The sequence below is a fragment of the Sinocyclocheilus rhinocerous genome, unplaced genomic scaffold (genome assembly GCF_001515625.1).
Source record: "Sinocyclocheilus rhinocerous isolate Xijiao unplaced genomic scaffold, SAMN03320098_v1.1 scaffold240, whole genome shotgun sequence".
Taxonomy (NCBI): Eukaryota; Metazoa; Chordata; class Actinopteri; order Cypriniformes; family Cyprinidae; genus Sinocyclocheilus; species Sinocyclocheilus rhinocerous.
In genome coordinates, this window is record NW_015654534.1 from 668,469 (window position 1) to 689,755 (window position 21,287).

The 21,287-nt window shown below is 37.4% G+C and overlaps 3 protein-coding genes across 5 annotated transcripts; 1 reads left to right on the forward strand and 2 right to left on the reverse strand.

Annotated features, from left to right (window-relative positions):
* Positions 1–3,889: 3,889 nt before the first annotated feature.
* Positions 3,890–11,071, forward strand: LOC107717618 (potassium channel subfamily K member 6-like). Of its 3 annotated transcripts, none has more exons than XM_016524427.1 (4): positions 3,890–4,453; positions 8,331–8,726; positions 9,794–10,058; positions 10,140–11,071. In XM_016524427.1, the coding sequence occupies exons 1-3, from the start codon at positions 4,138–4,140 to the stop codon at positions 10,027–10,029; spliced, it is 948 nt and encodes a 315-aa protein (XP_016379913.1). In that variant the 5' UTR covers positions 3,890–4,137; the 3' UTR covers positions 10,030–10,058; positions 10,140–11,071. The 3 variants fall into 3 exon arrangements, with proteins under 3 accessions (XP_016379913.1, XP_016379914.1, XP_016379912.1); XM_016524428.1 differs by having other exon boundaries at positions 9,794–10,053; positions 10,171–11,071; XM_016524426.1 differs by having other exon boundaries at positions 9,794–11,071.
* A 3,471-nt stretch (positions 11,072–14,542) lies between these two features.
* Positions 14,543–17,295, reverse strand: LOC107717619 (SERTA domain-containing protein 3-like). Its single transcript, XM_016524430.1, has 2 exons — positions 17,037–17,295; positions 14,543–16,047 (listed from the first exon to the last, which is right to left on the reverse strand). Exon 2 carries the CDS (start codon positions 16,037–16,039, stop codon positions 15,245–15,247), a length of 795 nt encoding a protein of 264 aa, XP_016379916.1. The 5' UTR covers positions 16,040–16,047; positions 17,037–17,295; the 3' UTR covers positions 14,543–15,244.
* Positions 17,296–17,533: 238 nt separating this feature from the next.
* On the reverse strand, positions 17,534–20,104 carry blvrb (biliverdin reductase B). The gene is made up of 5 exons (XM_016524431.1): positions 19,839–20,104; positions 19,061–19,222; positions 18,241–18,330; positions 18,013–18,144; positions 17,534–17,900 (listed from the first exon to the last, which is right to left on the reverse strand). Exons 1-5 carry the CDS (start codon positions 19,921–19,923, stop codon positions 17,746–17,748), a joined length of 624 nt encoding a protein of 207 aa, XP_016379917.1. The 5' UTR covers positions 19,924–20,104; the 3' UTR covers positions 17,534–17,745.
* Between the last annotated feature and the right edge of the window lie 1,183 nt (positions 20,105–21,287).

Consider the following 21,287-nt stretch of genomic DNA (forward strand, 5'->3'; position numbering starts at 1 on the left):
CCCTAACAACCCCATCTCATGAAAGTGCGTATAAATAGTACGCTAAATAAAAACGAAAACTCGTGGTATTGATACGCAAAAATGGACTTTGGATTGTATATGCTAAGCGATGGGTAGGATTAGGGTTGTGGGGTAGATGCATATCATATGTATGCGAAAACTGCTTATCATATGCAGGCGAAAACTGGGTATTATATGCACGCCAAAGTCCATTTTTGAGTATCAATACCATGAGTTCTCGTTTTTATTTGGCGTACTATTTATACCCATTTTCATGAGACCGGGCTTGCCCTAAAGCATGCTGCAACTTTGGTGAGGGGTAATTGAGAATAAATGGGGGAAAGTCACGTGAGAGGATGCAATGCCTCCATCGGATATGATTGGATATGACTGGTTATGTTCGGCTGTGATTGGTTCATGCGATAAATCCCACCTATTGTGTTTGTGCGCATTCGCGAATCAGTCTGAATGAACAATATAATGGCATTAATGGGAAGACTAATTAAAAAGTAAGTTAACAACTCACACGCGAATGGTGCGTTCAAGTCATGTCGGATAGATCGTATTTACGAGTTGAACGCACATGAACGCCACCACAAAGTCGTTATTACGAGTGGGAAACTCGAAATTTTCTTTAAGCCCCGAGTTTCCGAGTTGGGGGCGTGTCAGTGAGAAAACGTGTCGGATGCAATGGACGGATCCAAAGACTAGATATGAGTACGAACGTCCCAGGAGGACTTGAACGCAGCATTAGATATAACCACTTTGTTGTCAAAATAAGACTTAAAATGGCGCGAAAACATGATCTGTGGGAGTTTTTAGTGAGTAATCAGCTTGGTGAAATTTAAAGTAAATCTTCATGTCTGTGACCAATATTCACTGAGCTTTGATGACTGATGATCAGAAGAAAAAAAAAAAATCAAAAATAGTTAAAAGTTAACTATTAAAAAGAATAGCTGAACATAAGTTCACAAATAAAATATATTGTATGAATTGTTACTGCCATGAGTTATTATTTTGGAATAAATGTAAAATGCTTAAAAACACTCAAACTTGATGAGATTCATTGGCTTTAATAAATAGAATATTGATTACATTGTTAATGTAAAAATATAAAATAGAATTGTTGTTTTATTCCTGATAATGTAAGTAATGTTTATTTAACCAACAAAATGTGACTGGGACATGAATTTACATTTGATTTAAAAAAAACACTGTACACCACTGAAGTGCACATATCTAATGGGCTAGATATTTTTAATATTGCGTAATAAAAGCACATAAGCTTTAGTTAGTTCCAGTTATGCCAAACACTTGAGGACATCAAGAGGAAACTTTGGCAATGAATTGGTTAACTTTGCCTAATCTGAGTGACTTGGCTGCTTGTTTACCAAGATAACAGTTCACTGTCTCCAGCTGTTCCCACTGCTGTCCTCACACACCCTCATCATGAGTGTATATGGCAGTGAGGACTGTTTACTTAGAGTGGACAATATGAAGAGAAAAGGAATAAACTGTTTTGACAGAGACTGCAGCTATTTCTATCCCCTCAGCGACATGTGACTCACTCCCTCACTTCATCTTCACAACAGACTCCATCACGAGTTATGCGTTATTTTGTATTTCACCAGAAAATACAAACTAAGTGAGGGAATGAGGGTAAATTGGGACACAATCTAGACTATTTTGACAAGCTGGGTCATCGTGCGATTTACATTTTTTATTTATTGGTCTGAACTAAGTGTAGTCGTGACTGCAAAAAAGTGCCCCATATTACTGTAATATATATGCAAATTAATCCAAACCACTGCATCTGTACATACAGTATGGCACATGAATAAGCATGTACAGCTTAAGTGTAAAACTAGTGGAGTAAAAACAAAGTATTCAGAAAAAAAGTCAAAACTGTGAGATGTAAATTCGGAACTGTGAGAAAAAATGTCAGAATTTTGAGTTCGAATTCTGATTTCTCAGATTTGCGAATCTCGCAATTCTGACTTTTTCTTTGAATTGACAAAAACAAAGACACAACTATCTATTATTTATTTATTTCCCTCGCAAAATCTGGCTTCCATGCAACATGGTGGAGCCCATGAAGGGGCGACTGTAACAAAACAGCTTTATCTAAAGACACAGGTGACTGAGTCTTCATCTTATGTGAGTGTACATCATTTAAAGGTCACACATTTTACGCCTTTCTGGAGTTTTATTTTAAGTCTTGATGTCCTTAAGAATATATATTTGCGGTATAAGTACCAAAAACCATCTAAATATATTTTTACAGCTCCTCTCTCAGGAGCTCTGCTGAGAACAGGTCGATTTTGGTCTGTCTAATTAATATTCATGAGCCTCTCTTCTGATTGGCCTGTTGCGCGTTTGCTGCGCACACTTCTTATCAGTAATGGTTCAATAAAGTATTGTCTTTTGTTGTTATGGGCGCGTCTACAGATTTCTTGCCATATGTCTATGTTTCTTGCATCTCACGACTATGTCGTGTGTAAAACAACAAACTGACGATTTATATATAATCATTTGTAATTGTATATACATTGTTGTGATTAAAGTAGCTGTAAAAATAGTTTCCTGCTGAAATTGAAATGTATATACAGTGGGTACGGAAAGTATTCAGACCCCCTTAAATTTTTCACTCTTTGTTATATTGCAGCCATTTGTAAAAATAGTTGCCTGCTGAAATTGAAATGTATGTACATCATCATGACTAGATAGATACGGTGAGTTTGTCTTTACTGTACACGTTAGATGTGATCACCTAATAGTAACAATCCTGTCAGATCGTCCATCCTTTGAGTATAATGTTACAGGTCGACCGATCTGGTTTCGTGGTTAAAGTTAACCTTTTCGAAATGTTTCCGTGTTGTCGTTGCTCAGCAATAGCATGGACGCGATGTTGTCTGGCGGTTTGGCAAAAGGAGAGTGGGACGGTGGGCGGTGCTTGGGGTGGTGACTGAAGGCGGTGACTGTGTAGTTCTGACGTCAACTTTTTACGGAAGTCGTGAAAAATCACAGCTACTTTATGCAGGCTGTGTGCATTTTACTGTGGACTGACTGTTTTGAAACTTATATGGTAGTTAAATAGCCCCTAGACCTCAGTAATCGTGAAAAAAGCCAGGAAATTTCAGTTTTGACAATATGGGACCTTTAAAGAAAATGTTAAAATATAAACAGACAATGATATAATTGTAAAAATTTAAATTAATAAATTGTAAAGACACCTTTAGAATGAGAAATATAACCATTGACACTGATTACATATTGTACTGATACTGTACTATCACTAACACTAATTACATAAGCACATCATGATTATTGATGGGTTTTCACTGTAAAACAACACACACACACAAAATAAATGCTGCAATTTTCAGAAACACTGCAGCAGTTATTTTGCATAACCCAAAATAAGGAAAAGCCCCACAAAGTTCTGGATAATGATAATGATGAGTTGAATAATGATAATGATGAAGAGGAGGTCTTATCAGTAATGGTTCAATAAAGTATTGTCTTTTGTTGTTATGGGCGCGTCTACAGATTTCTTGCCATATGTCTATGTTTCTTGCATCTCACGACTATGTCGTGTGTAAAACAACAAACTGACGATTTATATATAATCATTTGTTTTTGTATATACAGTACATTGTTGTGATTAATTGTGGCTGGAACAATAGTGTAACTGTAAAAATAGTTTCCTGCTGAAATTGACATGTATATACATCGGGTACGGAAAGTATTCAGACCCCCTTAAATTTTTCACTCTTTGTTTTAATGATATATCCCCCAAAACACTATTATTTCCTGTAAGTGCATCTTTTAAGGACAGAGTAGGCCTACACCTTTAAGACTCTGGCACATGAGAGCTCTTGATAGTAATCGCGCTATAGGTATAATGCATTTCTCAGTTAAGTGTAAATGAAAGCGCTCATATGAGGACCGGAAAAGTTGTGCTGCACCTTACAAACCCCACACACAACTCAAAGTATCACCCATGTGACTGAGTACTCGGGTTATTTCCTGGCCACCGTGGCCAACTTTTGTCAGAGGGTGGAGTTCAATGAGTCGAATATACATCACTGCAGCAAATTAAGAATCGCTGTCATCGGGTTCCTCACAAATCTCATCATGTCCACGGCGTTCAGGTCTTGCTTTGTGCTCATCGGCTTCATATTGGCGTACATCACGTATTTGCTGTTGGGAGCGCTTGTTTTCTCTGCCATCGAGCGGCCCGTCGAAGAGACCCTGAAATCAGACCTGAACTCACTGAAAGCCGAGTTACTCAACCTGAGCTGCATCAACGCCACGGCTCTCGAAACTTTCTTGGAAAAAGTTTTGCAAGCGAATAAATACGGCGTGTCGGTCCTTGAAAATGCCACCGTCCGGACAAACTGGGATTTGGCGTCTTCTCTGTTCTTTGCAAACACGATGGTCACGACAGTGGGTGAGTTTCACAGGAACAAAGTTGAACGGATGTTTGTTTGATGCTGCTCATGTCGGGCAGTTATAACATTAGTAGTCCATTTTATCTGAAGCGAGTGTAGAATACTAGTTAGTTCATCTCAGAGAACATTACAAACATTACAAGTTCTGCAAAACAAAGTTCGCCAGAACTGAACAAACTACTGTAAGCAAGTGTAAACAGTAAAGAGTGGAGCGTTTATTTCTGTTGCAGTGCTTTTAAATTTCACTAAATGCAAATCATTTTTTCTATAAAAGAATATAGCAGTGTTACAGTAATATGCCTAGGCACGTATCACGTATACCTTTATTTGCACAATGGCAAGATTAACAGGATGTTAAACAATATGAAAATTTTGGGAAACAGGGTATTCTTCCAAACGTTTTGATTCATCTTCGTGTTGGACTTTTTCCTACAAGATGCATATTTTCACGTAAAAAAGACTGTATACTAAAAACTAGACCGTTCATTAAAATAAAATGGATTAATAACCTAATTTCTGACAGCACAACAAAACCTTAGTTCAGGGATTCTCAAAGCTATTTGTCAGCTGAACTCCTTTGACCTATAATATTTACGGTACTTAAAGATTTTAAGTTAGTATTTCAATAAATTGAATTAATTGTTCTTGGCTCTCCAATGTTAGTTGTCACATTGTTATGCAGATAAAATATTGAATCTTCTTCAATCATGTTAGTTGTGAAAATATATCAAATTCACCCCTTTAATTATGTTTAAAAATGTGCATCTTTACAGAAATCACCTGTAAATGATAGCAAGTGGAGTATGGTTTCAAATGAGAAGTAATTCAGTATTTTTTTTGTTTCCCATAACAAAGGAGTATTGGAACCAAGTCCAGTGTTGAATGAATGTAGTGCTTTGTACTTAACAAACCTAATTTCCATTTATCAACTTGATCAATGTGATAAATATTTATGGAATTGATATATTGCATCCATGCCTTACAAATAGCAGGAACTTTGTCCAAAAACACAAAAGTGACAACTCCTAGTTATCCTATAGTATATAATATCCAGTAGTTGTAGATTTTGTTTTAAATATTACTGATTTAATGACATATTTAAGGTCAGCTCTGTTTAGATCAATGTGTACGTGATTAGTCTGGGAATGGAAATTAAGCTATAGTGTAGTATTTGGAGTGCAGTGTATACATAGCTTAAATACTTTTCATGTACTTGTGAGGTGTTTAATTAGAATAACTACCATATGTTTTTCATCCATTTTAATTGTAGCTGTCATCTGCACCTAGCAGTAGTTTGAACAAATACCTCTTAATTATATTGTAAGGCTATAAATGACTTTCTTTTTGAGAAATACATTTGTCCTTGTCATAGATGGAGAAAGAAAATTTTTTTTGCGTACAATGCAAATGTGTACCGTAACATTCAAATTGTAGTGTGCATGAGTGACCGCAGTTCCATGTTTAGTGTATGCACATTATCCTTAAAAGTAATGTTAAGGTTATTTGATGAAATGCTTGTTTTTGTCAAACCCACATATGACTCTTTGTCACTCTTCTAAGTTTAGTTTGTCCTTGTCAAATTTTTTTTGCGTACAATGCAAATGTGTACCGTAACATTCAAATTGTAGTGTGCATGAGTGACCGCAGTTCCATGTTTAGTGTATGCACATTATCCTTAAAAGTAATGTTAAGGTTATTTGATGAAATGCTTGTTTTTGTCAAACCCACATATGACTCTTTGTCACTCTTCTAAGTTTAGGCATAGTGCAAGCTTTGTTTGCTTTAACTGGACTTCTCAGTTTAGGTCCTGCAAACAGTATCATGGGAAATCAATCCTTTGACCTGTGTGTCTGTATAAAGCTTTCCTTTCATTGAGCATGTTAACCTGTGTAGCTGAACCCTTCTCTGTATTACATTACACTAAAAGCTTTATGCACTCAGGAAATCATGTGCATTGTATGATTAGCAATTAAGATGAAGGGTTATTTCACCCAAAAATAAAGATTCTGTCGTCATTTACTCACCCTCAATGTCGTTCCAAATCTGTACGACACACAAAAGATATTTAGAAAAATGTCTCCGTTTAGTTTTTCAATCCATGCACTGAAAGTCAGTTGGGTCCAAAGTTGTTTTACATTAAGAGATTACATTTTCGAAAGTTTTAAATATGGATATTTTTCTTACACAAATGCATCGCTTCACTTCAGAAGGCCTTCATTAACCCCCCGGAGCCGTGTGGAGCACTTTTATGATGGATGGATGCACTTTTTTGGGCTTCAATATCACAACCCCCATTCACTGCCATTATAAGAAGAGCATTTTTAAATAACACTGATTGCATCCGTCCAGTGTTGGGGAAAGTTACTTTTAAAAGTAATGAATTGCAATATTGTGTTACTTCCTAAAAAAGTAACTAATTACGTTGCTTAGTTACTTTTTATTGAAAGTAATGCGTTACGTTACTTTTGCGTTACTTTTAAAATCTGGGCTGGGCTTGCTTGTTTGCTTTTAATATAAAAAGTTCTATTTTTGGCAAATGTAAAAGCAATCTGATTTGTTTTTGTGAGTGAGATGAATTAATGCATGTTCACATTTATTCTAGAACTAAAGTAACATCTTACTCCCAATTTCTCTCAAATAGGGCACAGGAGAGCTTTCAATCAAATAATGGGGGGGAAAAAAGTAACTAGCGTTACTTATTTGAAAAAGTAACTCAGATATTTTCTTGTAAATTAAAAAGTAATGCGTTACTTTACTAGTTATTTGAAAAAAGTAATCTGATTACGTAACTCACGTTACTTGTAATGCGTTACCCCCAACACTGCATCCGTCTATATACTATATACCGTCTATAAGCCTAGGATGGCTTGAGGGTGAGTAAATTATGGGGTAATTTAGATTTTTGGGTGAGCCATCCCTTTAAGACAACTGATCGTATCTTCATTGCTTTTTGAGAACAGTCTAGTCTCAATTAGAACGAAACATTTATTTTTAAGTGTGTACTTTTGAAGGGTCAGATGTGAGCATCAGACTTAAGACTTTTTGCAACAATATTAATACATTTTGAGAATCGCTTAATCTCGCTTGGAACAAAACTGACCAACAATGAAATCTCTTAATAGAACAATACTGACCATTATTTAAGGGGCGTTTACACGGAAAACTAACTGAAAACGGAAACCTTTATGCGCCTTTATTTGCCTTTCATTTACACGACAACTGTGTTTTGAGAGCCTGACTATGCAAACTTTTGAAAATGGGTTTCAAAGGGCAAGTTTTTGAAAACGATTCCATTATAATCTTCGTGTCAACTACGAAAACGCAAATTTGTGAAATGGTGATGTCATGCACATGCATATTACATGCTCAGTCTATACTAGTAATGAGTATGTGCACAGGTGCGTAGTGTTTCTTTGCAAAGTAACGTCGCCAACTACTGGCCTGGCATGAATAAAACTAAATTTTTAGTCATTTTCGTGATCCATGTGAACTGGCGTAATTTTGACAACGTTGTTATTTGTATGCTAAATTTTTCAAAAACGCTAAGGAAAACGTTTTTAGTACAATCGGTGTCATGTAAATATACCCTCAATCTCTTAATTGAAGCTGAATGTTCAGACGTGTGGACGAGTCACTGCAGCACTGATATATGTGCTAGACAACACTATAAATACAGTATAGCTAGAGCTAAATCACTTGTTCTATAATGTCTTATCACTCAGCCGTAAAACTTGCTCTGTGGTAAAGCACAAAGGCATTATAGACATAATAATATGCATTGTGAAAAGCGCTTTACAAATAAATTTGGCTTGAAGTGTTTTTTCTGTTAGAACCACTCCTCTCCAAGCATTATCTTCTTCTTTCCTTCTCTTCCAGGATACGGCCACACAACGCCGCTCTCTGATGTGGGTAAAGCTTTCTCCATCGTGTATGCTTTGATTGGAGTGCCCTTCACCATGCTAGTGCTCACAGCCTGTGTCCAGCGCCTCATGCATCCTCTGACCTACGGGCCAATCTCCATGTGCCAGCGGAGGGCAGGCCTGCAGCAACGCACCGCCAGTGTGGTGCACTTTATCGTACTGCTGGTCCTGGTGGTGCTCGGCTTCTTTGTGGTGCCTGCGCTGGTGTTCAGTACCATAGAAGAAACCTGGTCTTTCTTAGACTCCTTCTACTTTTGTTTCATCTCACTCTGCACTATAGGACTGGGAGACTTTGTGCCAGCAGAAAAGCCAGGACAGAGACTAAGAGCTTTGTACAAGATTTCAGTCATGGGTAAGAGAAGTGACTTTCCAATTTCAGTAATGCTGGTTTCTTTTAGAGAGTATTTGCTTATATGTACTCTAGAAACTAATAAATTAAAAACATATATACAGTGCTGCTTGAAAGTTTGTGAACCCTTTAGAATTTTCCATTTTTCTGCATAAATATAACCCAAAACATCATCAGATTTTCACACAAATCCTGAAAGTTGACAAAGAGAACCCAATCAAACAAAAGATTTGAAAATATATACTTTGTCATTTATTTATTCAGGAAAATGATCTAATATTGCATATCTGTGAGAGGCAAAAGTATGTGAATCTCTAGGATTAGCAGTTAATTTGAAGGTGAAGTTAGAGTCCATCTGTTCGGAGGTGTTTTTAATCACTGAGATGACTATCAGGTGTCAGTGCGTGCCCTGTTTTATTTAAAGATCAGGGATCTATTAAAGTCTGATCATGTTTGTGGAACTGTATCATGGCACGAACAAAGGAGATCTCTGAGGACCTCAGAAAATGGCATGCATGGCATAAAATTTAAAAACAAAATAAAATGAACTATATTTAATTTAGAATATATTTATGTATTTATTTTTAAATAAATAATCAAATATTTTTACATTTTATCAGCTTCTGGTGTCAGCATGACCTGTACAGTAATTTCCATCTCTTAAGAGGATTAGAGCTGAAGTTATGAAGGTCTTTTATGACCTAAACAGTCATGGAGTGCCCACGTTTTACTGTTATGTAATTCATAGTTTTATGAAGTCATGCATTATGTTGTATAAAAATATGAAATGTCTACAAAGCAGCAGCCAAATGTTTTTTTTTTTAATGCAGTTTTAGGTGTTGATGTCAGAATCCCATGTAATGTTTCACATTCGATGGTAAAATCCATATATATATATATATATATATATACACATGCATATACAGGTTTTACTAGATATATATTGTATTACAATTTTTTATTTTTTTTTTCTGTTCTTCAACGCTCTGAAATATTTCTGCTTGTAATTGTACCTGAAATTGTTGTCTGAATTGTTTGGTTACATGAGTTCTCGTTCTTTTCTCTTACAGTCTACCTGTTTGTGGGATTGATGATCATGTTCCTGGTCCTTCGTACTTTCCACAAGCTTGCAGATGTGCACGGCTGGACTGCTTTCTTCCAGCTGCCAAGCTACGAGGAGGAAGATGAGGATAAAGAACCAATAATAGAACAAGAGCCTGACGATGAATCACCTGAGGCTGAGAAGGCCTCAATTAAGCCTCTGGATCCCAGCTGTCAAGTGTCCTACAACTCCATCAATGGATAAAACACCAGATCTCTCCACATTCAGATAAGGTCACTTATTTTCACAGTGTCCTGCACTTGTAAATTGTCTGGACATGTAACACCAACACGTTGCAATTTATCACCCCAAAGGTCAAGACAATCGAGTATGAATATGTGCAATACAATACGCCTCACTGTTGGACAGAACCGCTTCTGATGCTTTGTAGGAACGAAGCATCTGAGCAGAATATTTTCATGAACCAAATAACTTTATTTTTACTTTTTTTCTGTTTGGAGTTGCCAAATCTGATCTTCAAGACTATAGGGATGTTGACATTGCTTTAGGAAGTGGAAAACTTGCTCATTGTGTCCAAAGTGTGAATCTTCTTTAGTGTTGTTTTGTGTAGGATTCGTAACTGATGATGCTTTTCAGAATTTTTTTGTTGCATGGACCAAGACTGCTCTGGATCATAGAAACAGGAAGAGAATGCTGCTGCTTGCCACCCGTTCAATACTCTGTTATTCAGTGAGTTTGAAATGAATTGTTTTCATAGCTAGTTAATGGTGGTTCTCGATGTCCAGTCATGTGGAGAACTTCAGATGCACTTTATAATTGGCTTTTTATTTAGGTTTGTGCAACCATTGGACAGCCAGTGATTATACTGGACACAATCTCTTTGTCTTTATTGTAGTACTGTACGTTCTTTAAATATTCTTTGTATCATTGCGATTGTATATTCAATGTTGGATGGTAGGGAACAAAAAGGTCTCTGATGTTCACAGTCAGAAGAACAAAATGTGTTTTAAGATGTGCATGCACAGAAAAATACAATTTTGTTTTGGTATTTTGTGACTTGATGCATTTGCATGGGCAGGTGTGATGAAATATAAGTCTGTGTAGCTGTGGAGTTAAAGGAAGTTTGTACTTTACACACCCTGTTTTATCGCTCTCTTTAAATAGGTTTCATAAAAAGCTGTAATAAACGTGTCAGTATATAGATACATTTAAATAACCTACCACTCAATCAAAATAATCCTTCTCTTCTATAAGCGGAATAAAGTTCCCTTTTGAACGTCTCCCCCGTTGCATCACTGACACTTATGGGGAAACTCCTGTTTACTCTGAGTGTTTACATGAACAACAATATTCCGATATATTAACACAATTAAGACAATACTCTAAGAATCTACCATGTAAACAGAGATTTTTGATTACTTTAATCCGGCTAAAGTCATACTCGAAGTAAACACAAATCGAATTAAGACGTGGAGAATTTCTATTTTATTCGCAGTTTAGACATGTTATTCTTTGTATCATTGCGATTGTATATTCAATGTTGGATGGTAGGGAACAAAAAGGTCTCTGATGTTCACAGTCAGAAGAACAAAATGTGTTTTAAGATGTGCATGCACAGAAAAATACAATTTTGTTTTGGTATTTTGTGACTTGATGCATTTGCATGGGCAGGTGTGATGAAATATAAGTCTGTGTAGCTGTGGAGTTAAAGGAAGTTTGTACTTTACACACCCTGTTTTATCGCTCTCTTTAAATAGGTTTCATAAAAAGCTGTAATAAACGTGTCAGTATATAGATACATTTAAATAACCTACCACTCAATCAAAATAATCCTTCTCTTCTATAAGCGGAATAAAGTTCCCTTTTGAACGTCTCCCCCGTTGCATCACTGACACTTATGGGGAAACTCCTGTTTACTCTGAGTGTTTACATGAACAACAATATTCCGATATATTAACACAATTAAGACAATACTTAAGAATCTACCATGTAAACAGAGATTTTTGATTACTTTAATCCGGCTTAAGTCATACTCGAAGTAAACACAAATCGAATTAAGACGTGGAGTATTTCTATTTTAGTCGCAGTATAGACATGTACACACCTTAATCACACTATTAACGTCGTGTAGGACTTTTTGCCACATTTTGTGGCAGGATACACACAAGGCAGTGGTCAACCGTTTGACGGCAAACAAAAGAGCATGGCTTCAAGAAAGGCGGCACATTTTTATCCGTCGTCGTCTGTTTGCACATATAGCATGACATATATTTAACTGCACTTGAAGCTTTCGTAAAATTAAAAATGAAACGCCCAAAACTGTATAGTACCGAAGACGAACTGTATGTTGATACGTGAAATTCTGGAGGGAACGTCGGATGGCGTCGCGTGGACGTGTGCCATTAATCGATCTATGTACTAAAACATGTAAAACGGGAACATGAAAGGAATATTCTAAAAGCAACTCATGTAAACACCTTAATCATAATATTGTCTTATTCAGAATAAGGTAAATAATTAGATTACTGATGTCCATGTAAACATTCTCTCTGATACTGAAGCCTGATTTGATCACGTTCGTGTAGCTGCACAAACCAATGGCACTTCAACCCGCCAAAAGGGGTGGAGCCGACTGCTATATAAGTCACCAAATCACCTAGGCAGTCTCAGGTCATGCTCCCTTCACAGGTTGGCTCGATGCCTCCTTTTATGGGCACAGGCGAACCCCTCTCGTTGAGAGCAGTTCATGTGCCAGGCAAACATGCTGTCCGGGGGCAATGTAGCTCCAGGAGAATGGAGACTACTTCCCCCAAACGGTTCAAATGATCTAGTCTGTCTCCGGGAGGGAAGAGGTGGATTTCTTCGCCTCGGAAGACAACTTTTACTAACTTTTATCGCCCGTCATCAGATGGGTCAGGGAAGTCAGATGCTCAGTCCTCCTTGTGGCCCCACTCTGGAAGAATCAGAAGTGGTTCCCCGAGTTGATTCAGCTGCTATCGGCAGCCCCCTGGCCGATACGACTGAGGAAGGGCATTCTCTCGCAAACGAGGGGCATGATTTGGCATCCCCAGCCAGAGCTGTGGAGCCTTCATGTTTGGCCCCTTTGCTGGGAGTCTTTACAGTTCCATGCGAGTGTGACTTATACCATTTTGGAGGCTAGAGTCCCGTCTACAAGACGCCTCTACACCCTTAAATGGTCAGACTTTTCTGACTGGTGTGCAGCACGGAACGAGGACCCATCCTCTTGTGACGCGTCCCATATGCTAACCTTTTTACAAGAGCTACTGGACAAGGGGCGTTCGAAGTATATGTGGCAGCCATCGCGGCGAATCACTCTCTCATGGCTGGATAGTCAATCGATAGAAACGACCTTGTCGTAAAATTTCTGAGGGGAGCTCAGAGACTGAATCCGCCTCTTCCTCATACTGTGCTGACTTGGGACTTATCTGTAGTCCTCCTTCGAGCCACTCCAGTCAGCCGACTTGCGGCCCGTCTCTTAAGGCTGCCCTCTTCACTGCGTTCAGAGCAGAAGTCATCATCACCCTTCTAGCTCTTCCCAATTCAGAGGAAGAGAAGGGTCCTAAACCACTCTGCCCGGTTCGGGCCCATAGAGTGTATGTTGATTTCTACTGGTGATGTCTGTGATATCTTAATCCCCTTTGTAAGTGGAGAAGGTTTTGTTATGTAGTCCTCAGCCTAGGCGTCTTTGGTGTCATTGTTAGCTCAGACTTATAGGAGCCCTCAGTACGAGCGCTTCAGGGCTGGGCTCGCAGAGCGGGTTTGTTCTGCACTTGCTTATAGCACGGCGCTATTGAATGCGTTCCCCATAAGCGTCAGCGACGCAACGGGAGAGACCGTTCGAAAGGGAATGTTCCAGTTACCAGTTACCAACTAGAGCGTTTCCTGTCACCCATGTTGTTTTTGTACATTTTAGGACTAGTTTTAGTGATACTAATAGTGAGATATGACTTTAATAGTTTTTCTATGACAACTCAAATGAAGTATTTTTTTTTAGACTCTTTAAAGTCTTTATGAACCGGAAGTTGCTGCCGACTTTATTTCAGTGTAGTGATGTATTTCCAGCTGAAACGGAATATTGAATAGAGGGCATGGTTTTATTTTTGACCTCCTCCTCTCTGTCTCTCACTCATAACAATCTAACGGTTGGAGGTGTGTTTAAGGATATTCTGCCCAAGTCATCAAACTGATGTCATCAGAGAAGGAATGCCATTCCAGAGCAGAAGTAAATGTTCAGATTTTGATTAAAGATTCCCAAGACAAACATTTTTTTCAGCGGATTAACTTGCACAGATTAATTGTTCACATCAAGACTAGCAATGTGCGCTAGTAAAGTAAATAAAGTCAATTTTGATTTCATGCGGACTTTAAAGGCTTCTCCTTTCCTTGTAAGCATTTTATAGCTTGAAAATGGTATGTCTTGCAGTGTTTCCCCCAGACTTACATTTTATGTGTGGTGGCATTTCCCCCTGGGGAAATGGGAAAATATATATATATACATATATATGCGCACACAGATTCACATTTACAACTCTGCTCTGCGTTAAAACATCGGTCGATTTTCACGTTGGTCTGAACGAAAAAAATAACATTTATAACATCCATAACATTTCTTATCCCTTTCATACATGTTATTATTTCCATTTACATATTAGATATTAAATTAGAAAGTCATCTGCATGGCATTCTGTCCAAACAGCAATTTGACATGTTCTAGTATAGGAACTTTCTGTTTCTTAAATATAATTCCTCATTTGGCCACTTGATGTCACCAAGTACCACTTTATTTAAAGTATAACAATAGAATACAAAGAGTGATTAATATTCACATTATAATTTCATACTGACATACTAAATATTTTGCATAGGCATCTACATGTTCATCTGCTGAAACAGCATCAGTATATTCATAATGTAACATTTACTGCACATTATAATATCTTTAAACCAAAACTATACACAATCTCATATTTTAATGACCTTTGTCTATGAAAAGGACACTCCTAACGGTAACCTGCAAACTATGTAAGGATCCATATTAAATTTAAGGATTTGACTCAATGGAAAGTGCATATTTTAAAGAAAAACATCATTTCATAAAGTAATAAAAAACAGAAATGGCACAGTTGTAAGGAGTCACTTCAAAACAATTGTGTATAACAATCACTGAACTTTGTTAAATGACACTTTGAATGAATCTGCATGCAAGATCGTTTCTTTAAACAGAACAAGAGATGTGCAAGATGACAAAAACTGCTGCTAACCATCAGCTGACATTGAGATCAACTACTTTGAACACGAGAAGCTAGTAAACATGAGGTAGCGAATCATAATCAGTTAGTCTCATTCAATCCCTCATGCTATTCAGTGGAAATTTCTTCAGTACACCTCTATAAAAACTGTTTATAACCTCAACGTCAGGAACATGATATCATCAAAATCAGCTTTGCGGGTACGTTCGCATCAGGATGTCCATAACATGCTCTATCTCCTGGATTTCCCATGTGGCCTGACCATGATAGACTAAAGATGAAGAAGAAGACGCTGATGGGGATTTGGACAGGGATGGTAGATACTTCACTAGATCGTCGGCTGTGACCGAGAAACCTTGCAGAAGGTTCACCTCCGGTTCAAACACAGCCGTGTCGATGTCTAGGAGAAGTTTATCTAGAGCTACATCCTGAGGACAACCTGGACACATCAGCTCCGGTTTGACGGACGATGCCATGTCAGACGTTCTTTCAGTCCTCAGAGGATACTGTGTTAGATTCTCTACAGAGCTGAGCGGAGCCCGTTGAGACGCACAAGGCCCTTGACCGGCATCGATGGCTGTATCTAGATCTCTGAGAATGGAAGAAATAGCTGAAGATAAAGAGAAATCCTCCTCTGAAGTCCAGGCCATGAAATCGTCATCCATATTTTCAGCATTCAGCGAGAACAGAGGTGTATGATGCTCTGCTGGAGGAGACAATCGGGGGAAATCGGCCTCTGGTTTTGATTTGGTGGGAATTTTTACAGCGGACAGTGATTCGACCTGCGCACGGACCTCAGACTGAACCTGCCGCAGTGTGTTGTTGATCAGAACTGACCGTAATAAGCAGGGCTCCACGAGAGCCTGGTCACGGTGGAACTTATCCATGGAGATGTCCAACACGGACTGCAGCTGACTTTCCCACGCAGATCCTCCTCCCTCGTCCTCCCGGTGGAGTTTGCGCTTCTGTCCCTTGGCCACCATTTCTCACACTGCAAAACAACAGTGAGTTTGAGTTTAAGACTGCTCTTATGAGGAAATGTTTTGGTACATCCAATGCAAAACACACTTCACACAGTAGGTCAAAAATGGTGTAAAATGATTAAAAAGGCCATCTTACCACACTTTTTGCTAAAGCTTTACAAATTATTTTTTATATAATTCAAATAAAATACTTAATCAACTACTGAAATTTATTTTTTTTAATAATGTACTAGTGACTTATTAATAGAATACCCAAGGACAAAGCAAAAATCCAGTCAAAGACATCAATGACTTTTATACAGGCATATATAAACATTTAATTTTCCATATTTTAATAGAATGTCACAACAAAAATACTATGAATGCAAATCAAATGATTGCTCTCATTTAACCTAAAGCTTTTAATGAACAGTTTAGATGTCTGAAATGTAGAAATTTACAAATTTCTAAACATTAACGTGTCCACAAATCCCTTACTAATAAACAGACACAAAACACGATATTCAACAAATTAAAAAAATAAATAAGATATTCAGCATTACAAATCAATTTTTTCAAAACTGTTTTGACTGACTAAATCTCATATGTTGATATTCAGATCAAATTACAAAATTGAGAAGAGGAAAGTCATTCATTAAATGAGTTGGGATCAGATTTTGAGAAAAAAAATTAGATGTGTAGGACGGAATGTATCATGTTTAATATTTCGAAACCTTAATTCGTGTCTATTTCGAAGACGACATGGGCCTGTATGTATTGCGACAACTCGGGAACCGATTTTAACACTTGTTTTTTATACAAAGTCACGAATTAGTATTAAACTAGGCATATTTACTATATCAGCATTCTAGAACAGCAACTGACTACCAAACTAGCATTATAAATCGACACAAAATCACGTAATCAATGTAACCAGAAGTTTGTGAGCAGAAAACAGTGCGCTAGCCTAGCATGTTAACTACCCACTATTACTTTCTGGATGACATGTTTTACTCACCTGTAAAGTATGTAAACTAACTCCAAAATCGACGTAACTCTTGTAGGTTTATGTATTCATTCGGCCTCTATAAATAATATAAGCGTCGGGCGACTGGAAGCGTTTGCTGGAATTTTTTGTCCCGCCAGTGATTCAATCAGTTCTGACGTCACGCGCGAAATGAACGCCGGGTATTGTAGTTGCATAAGTACCTACTAGTTCTTGTATCTAAAAAGGATAGTTAAAGCGGGTACAACATAGGTTTTACACCACATAATATACTACCAACGTAAACGAGAAACAAGAACTTTGTAAACTAACATCTTTATTTAAAAACAGAAAATAAAATTATTACATTATTAGGCAAATTACATTGTTTTTCATTCAATGATTCTTAAGGCAAAACAAACAGCAAGGAGTTCTACAATCCAACAATCCTTTTTTCAATAAGAACAAACTTTCTAAGATTAACTATAGATACATTTATTGCTGGTCAGTTTATGTGTTTATAAAAAAAAAAAAACAATAAAAGCATTTTATAGGAGCAATCCGTAACTTTAAAAAAGTTTCTCTGTTATTTGACACATTTGGTTGCAAAATTTATCATGGCTGATTGGGAGTAAAGCACTTCTACAATGGCGTGGGTAACAAAAAATAAAGATGCTGCAAAAATAAAGTCATTTTGGTCAGTACTAAATAAACCAACAATTACTAAGTGCCTCTGAGTACATTAACTATATTCTCCACAAACTCCAACCGTCTTTCCATCCCATTCAGAAGTGGAAAGGCACTTGACAAAGAAATGGCCCAGGTCATATTTGGAGATGACTCTTCCTTTTAACATGTTCTCAGTCACAGTGTATTTTTCTGTCAGAGGTTTGTCACCTAAAAAGACAACAATGACATATTTTCTTAAACATCAAAAAAATGAATCAAAACAGACTTAAATATAATTAAATGAAAACTTTAGGGATGCAGATCTTTTAGTACTCATTACCAGCGATATGCGGAGGCATCACAGCTACATAGTCCAATCCTGACTGTTTCAGGACAGTGTACATTCGGTCATGATCTTCAGTGACCGGCACCAGGCGAGGAGGAACTTTGGCAAGATCCCACAGGAGGAATGCTGTGCAAAGTAAAAGAGAGAGATACAGCAGTTTCTTCATATTTCAGTATGCACTTGCACGCTAATGAAGTCGAAATACGGCTCAGACATCGATACCTGACATGCATGCAATAACTTTGCGGATTCCGCGGGCTTTCATGACCTCCAGAATGCTCCGGGTTCCCTCAGACATCATCGTTGTGGGACCAGCAGACAAAATTTCAGAAAACCAGTAAATAAAGTGCACTTAGTTCACTGGGAGATGAATAATATTTGGGTAAAATTATTAATAACTCCAAGCCCTTTTACTTCCAACCACTTATTTCAACCGTTCCCTCCAAGCATCATATTTCATGATGCAATCAAATCCCAAAGGGATTTTTACTCTGAATTATGCCACAATACGTAAGTAAAACAGGTTTTTCATGCTGATTTTATTTAGAATTTTGAGTAAAACTAAATTCATATCTAGTAAGAATGATGCATATATGACTAAGAACGCTTAGAGTTTAAAGGGGTCATATGATGTTGCTAAAAAGAACATTATGTTGTGTATTTGGTGTAATGAAATGTGTTTAAGGTTAAAAAAACACACTATTTTTCACAATGTACATTATTGTTTCTCCTCTATGCCCCGCCTTTCTGAAACGCGTAGATTTTTACAAAGCTCATCGGTCTGAAAAGCGAGGTGTGCTCTGATTGGCCAGCTATCCAGTGCGTTGTGATTGGCCGAATTCCTCAAGCGTGTGACGGAAATGTTACGCCCCTTCCCATATTGTGATGACGTGTCCTGGCCGTTATAAAGAATATCTCTTTGGGTTTGAGACTTTAGTCTTTGCAACTTTAGGGATCTTATCTATGCACGAACAGCTTGTAACACTCCAAAGAGAAAGGAACATTTGAAATTGCATCATATGACCCCTTTAAGTGAACTCACTGAGATCATTTCTTGTCCCCAGAATGATGATGACTGCATCCTGGCCCTCCAGGGTCTTCTTCACATCATCTTTGTTCAGAACGTCTCCCACCACCACTCTGGAGGCCTTGTGGTCTGAAGGAAGCCTTGCAGCGTCTCTCACCAGCACAGTCACATTGTAACCTGGAAAAGCCAACGATCTAAGTGAGAAGACTCCGTAAAACAGCTCAAAATGAAAGATTATGCAAGGTGCCATGATTGTTGGGTCAAGATGACCATAAGATATCACAACTATCAATCAACACAACAATAAAGCAAAATGCAGCCAAAATAATTTTGAAAACTGTTCATATGAAATTGAGACAAATGTGGAGGCAAGTTGATAAAGACCTCTGCAGTGTTCAGATAAAAACGGTCCGTTTATGCTTATCTTTAACATGCATACTATGACTCAGCAGGTTAGTTATTATGCATGACTAAGAAGTTCGCAAACGTCTCGTGATCACAATGCATAACAGAAGGAACAAAACAACTAAAAGAAAAATATCATTTTAACAAAGACAGAATCCACAGAAAAATGCAAGTTCGACCACATCTGCTGGGTTCGTGTTATTAATAAATAAACAACTCAACAACAATGTTAATCGTGCGTGCATTTAGTAAACTTTCCACACAACAAGTTTCTATTTTTAAACAAGTCGCATCTTTGCTAGGTCAAAGACAACCTCTGCATTGAAATATCGTAAAGCACATTTTTAAATAACACATATATCCCAAGCGTCATTGTGTAACTGTGTACCTGCGGCCACTGCAATAGGTAAGGTCGCTAACCCCGTCATCCCCGAGCTGCCAAATATTGCCACATTTTTGATAGCATCAGACATATTGGCGAGTAGAAAGGCAATTCCACGTGCAAAGAGAGGTTTTTAGAATCCCACGCTCTGGCACTAGCACAAGCAGTCCTGGTCTTGAACGTTTATGTCACTGCTTCCATTTATGTAACGCCTCCTTCAGGAAACTAGAAAGCGTTTTTGACGCCACTAGTATTGTGACAAGCCCCGCCTTTGAAATGCTCTCTGTTTGCTGTTGTTTCTACGGCTACATGAATGACTTTTCAACTGTCCAATCGCTGATTGCTTATAACTAGCGCTAATCAATCATAGCAAAGAAGGGCGGAGCTTGTCGGTGGGCGAATGTAACACGCCTTTCCTCCTGAAACGTTTTTAAAGGTGAAACCACTCCTAAATATCTTCAAAACTGCTAACTATATAATGTTAATATACCAAAAATCTGCTTTGTACCTTCTGTTTACCCCCATAATAATGTAGTAATAATGCCACTTAAGTGTACCTAAAAATGCCTAAAAATGCATACATGAGTATTTTTCTTAACGCACTTAAGTGCACTTGTGTAATAATGTCAGATGAAAATGTTCACTTCAAATACACTTCAAACTATTGTTTTAATAATCTTTTGTCATGCTTTAAAGAAGAAGTGTTAGTTTTGATGCACTAACACACTAAAGCAAATGTACTATAATTTTGATAATTTTATTATTTAAATGTAAAATTAAATATAATTTTATATATAAAATATATATTTTATTTTGGTTGATTTATTGTTTTTGTTTTTTTTAATATGTCTACTGACTAAAGTTTTATACCTTTTATTTCAGTTTAAGTTTTGGTTATCTTAGTTAAAATAAATCAAAATGATAAATGCTGCTCTGGCAAATAGCTGAAATAAAATAAGTTTATTAAAATAAGTTCATAAGTAAATACGTTTTTTTATATATATTTTATTTAATTTAACATTTATTTCATTTCAAGTAACGGATTTTTAAAAATGGTTTAGTTTTAGTTTAGTTTAGTAACCCAATGGTGAAAAAAGGTTCATAAATAAATCCAATAATATATTTATATAATATTAACTAATACATTATTGGGCTTATTTATGCACCTTTTTTCACCATTGTATGTATGCATACACACACACACACACACACATATAGCCTAGCCTATATATATATATTGTATTCTAAACGTAATCAGCCTGATTGCAGGACAACAGAAAGCTATATGAGGTCCTCACAAGCCAAAGTGTACCAGTGTGTGTGTGTGTGTGTGTGTGTGTGCGTGCGTGCGTTCCCCATCACACTGCTGCTGTATCCTCCGCGTTATTGAGAGCGCAGGGAGAGAGACAGAGAGAGAGAGAGAGAGAGAGAGAGAGAGAGACTAATTAGCTGGAC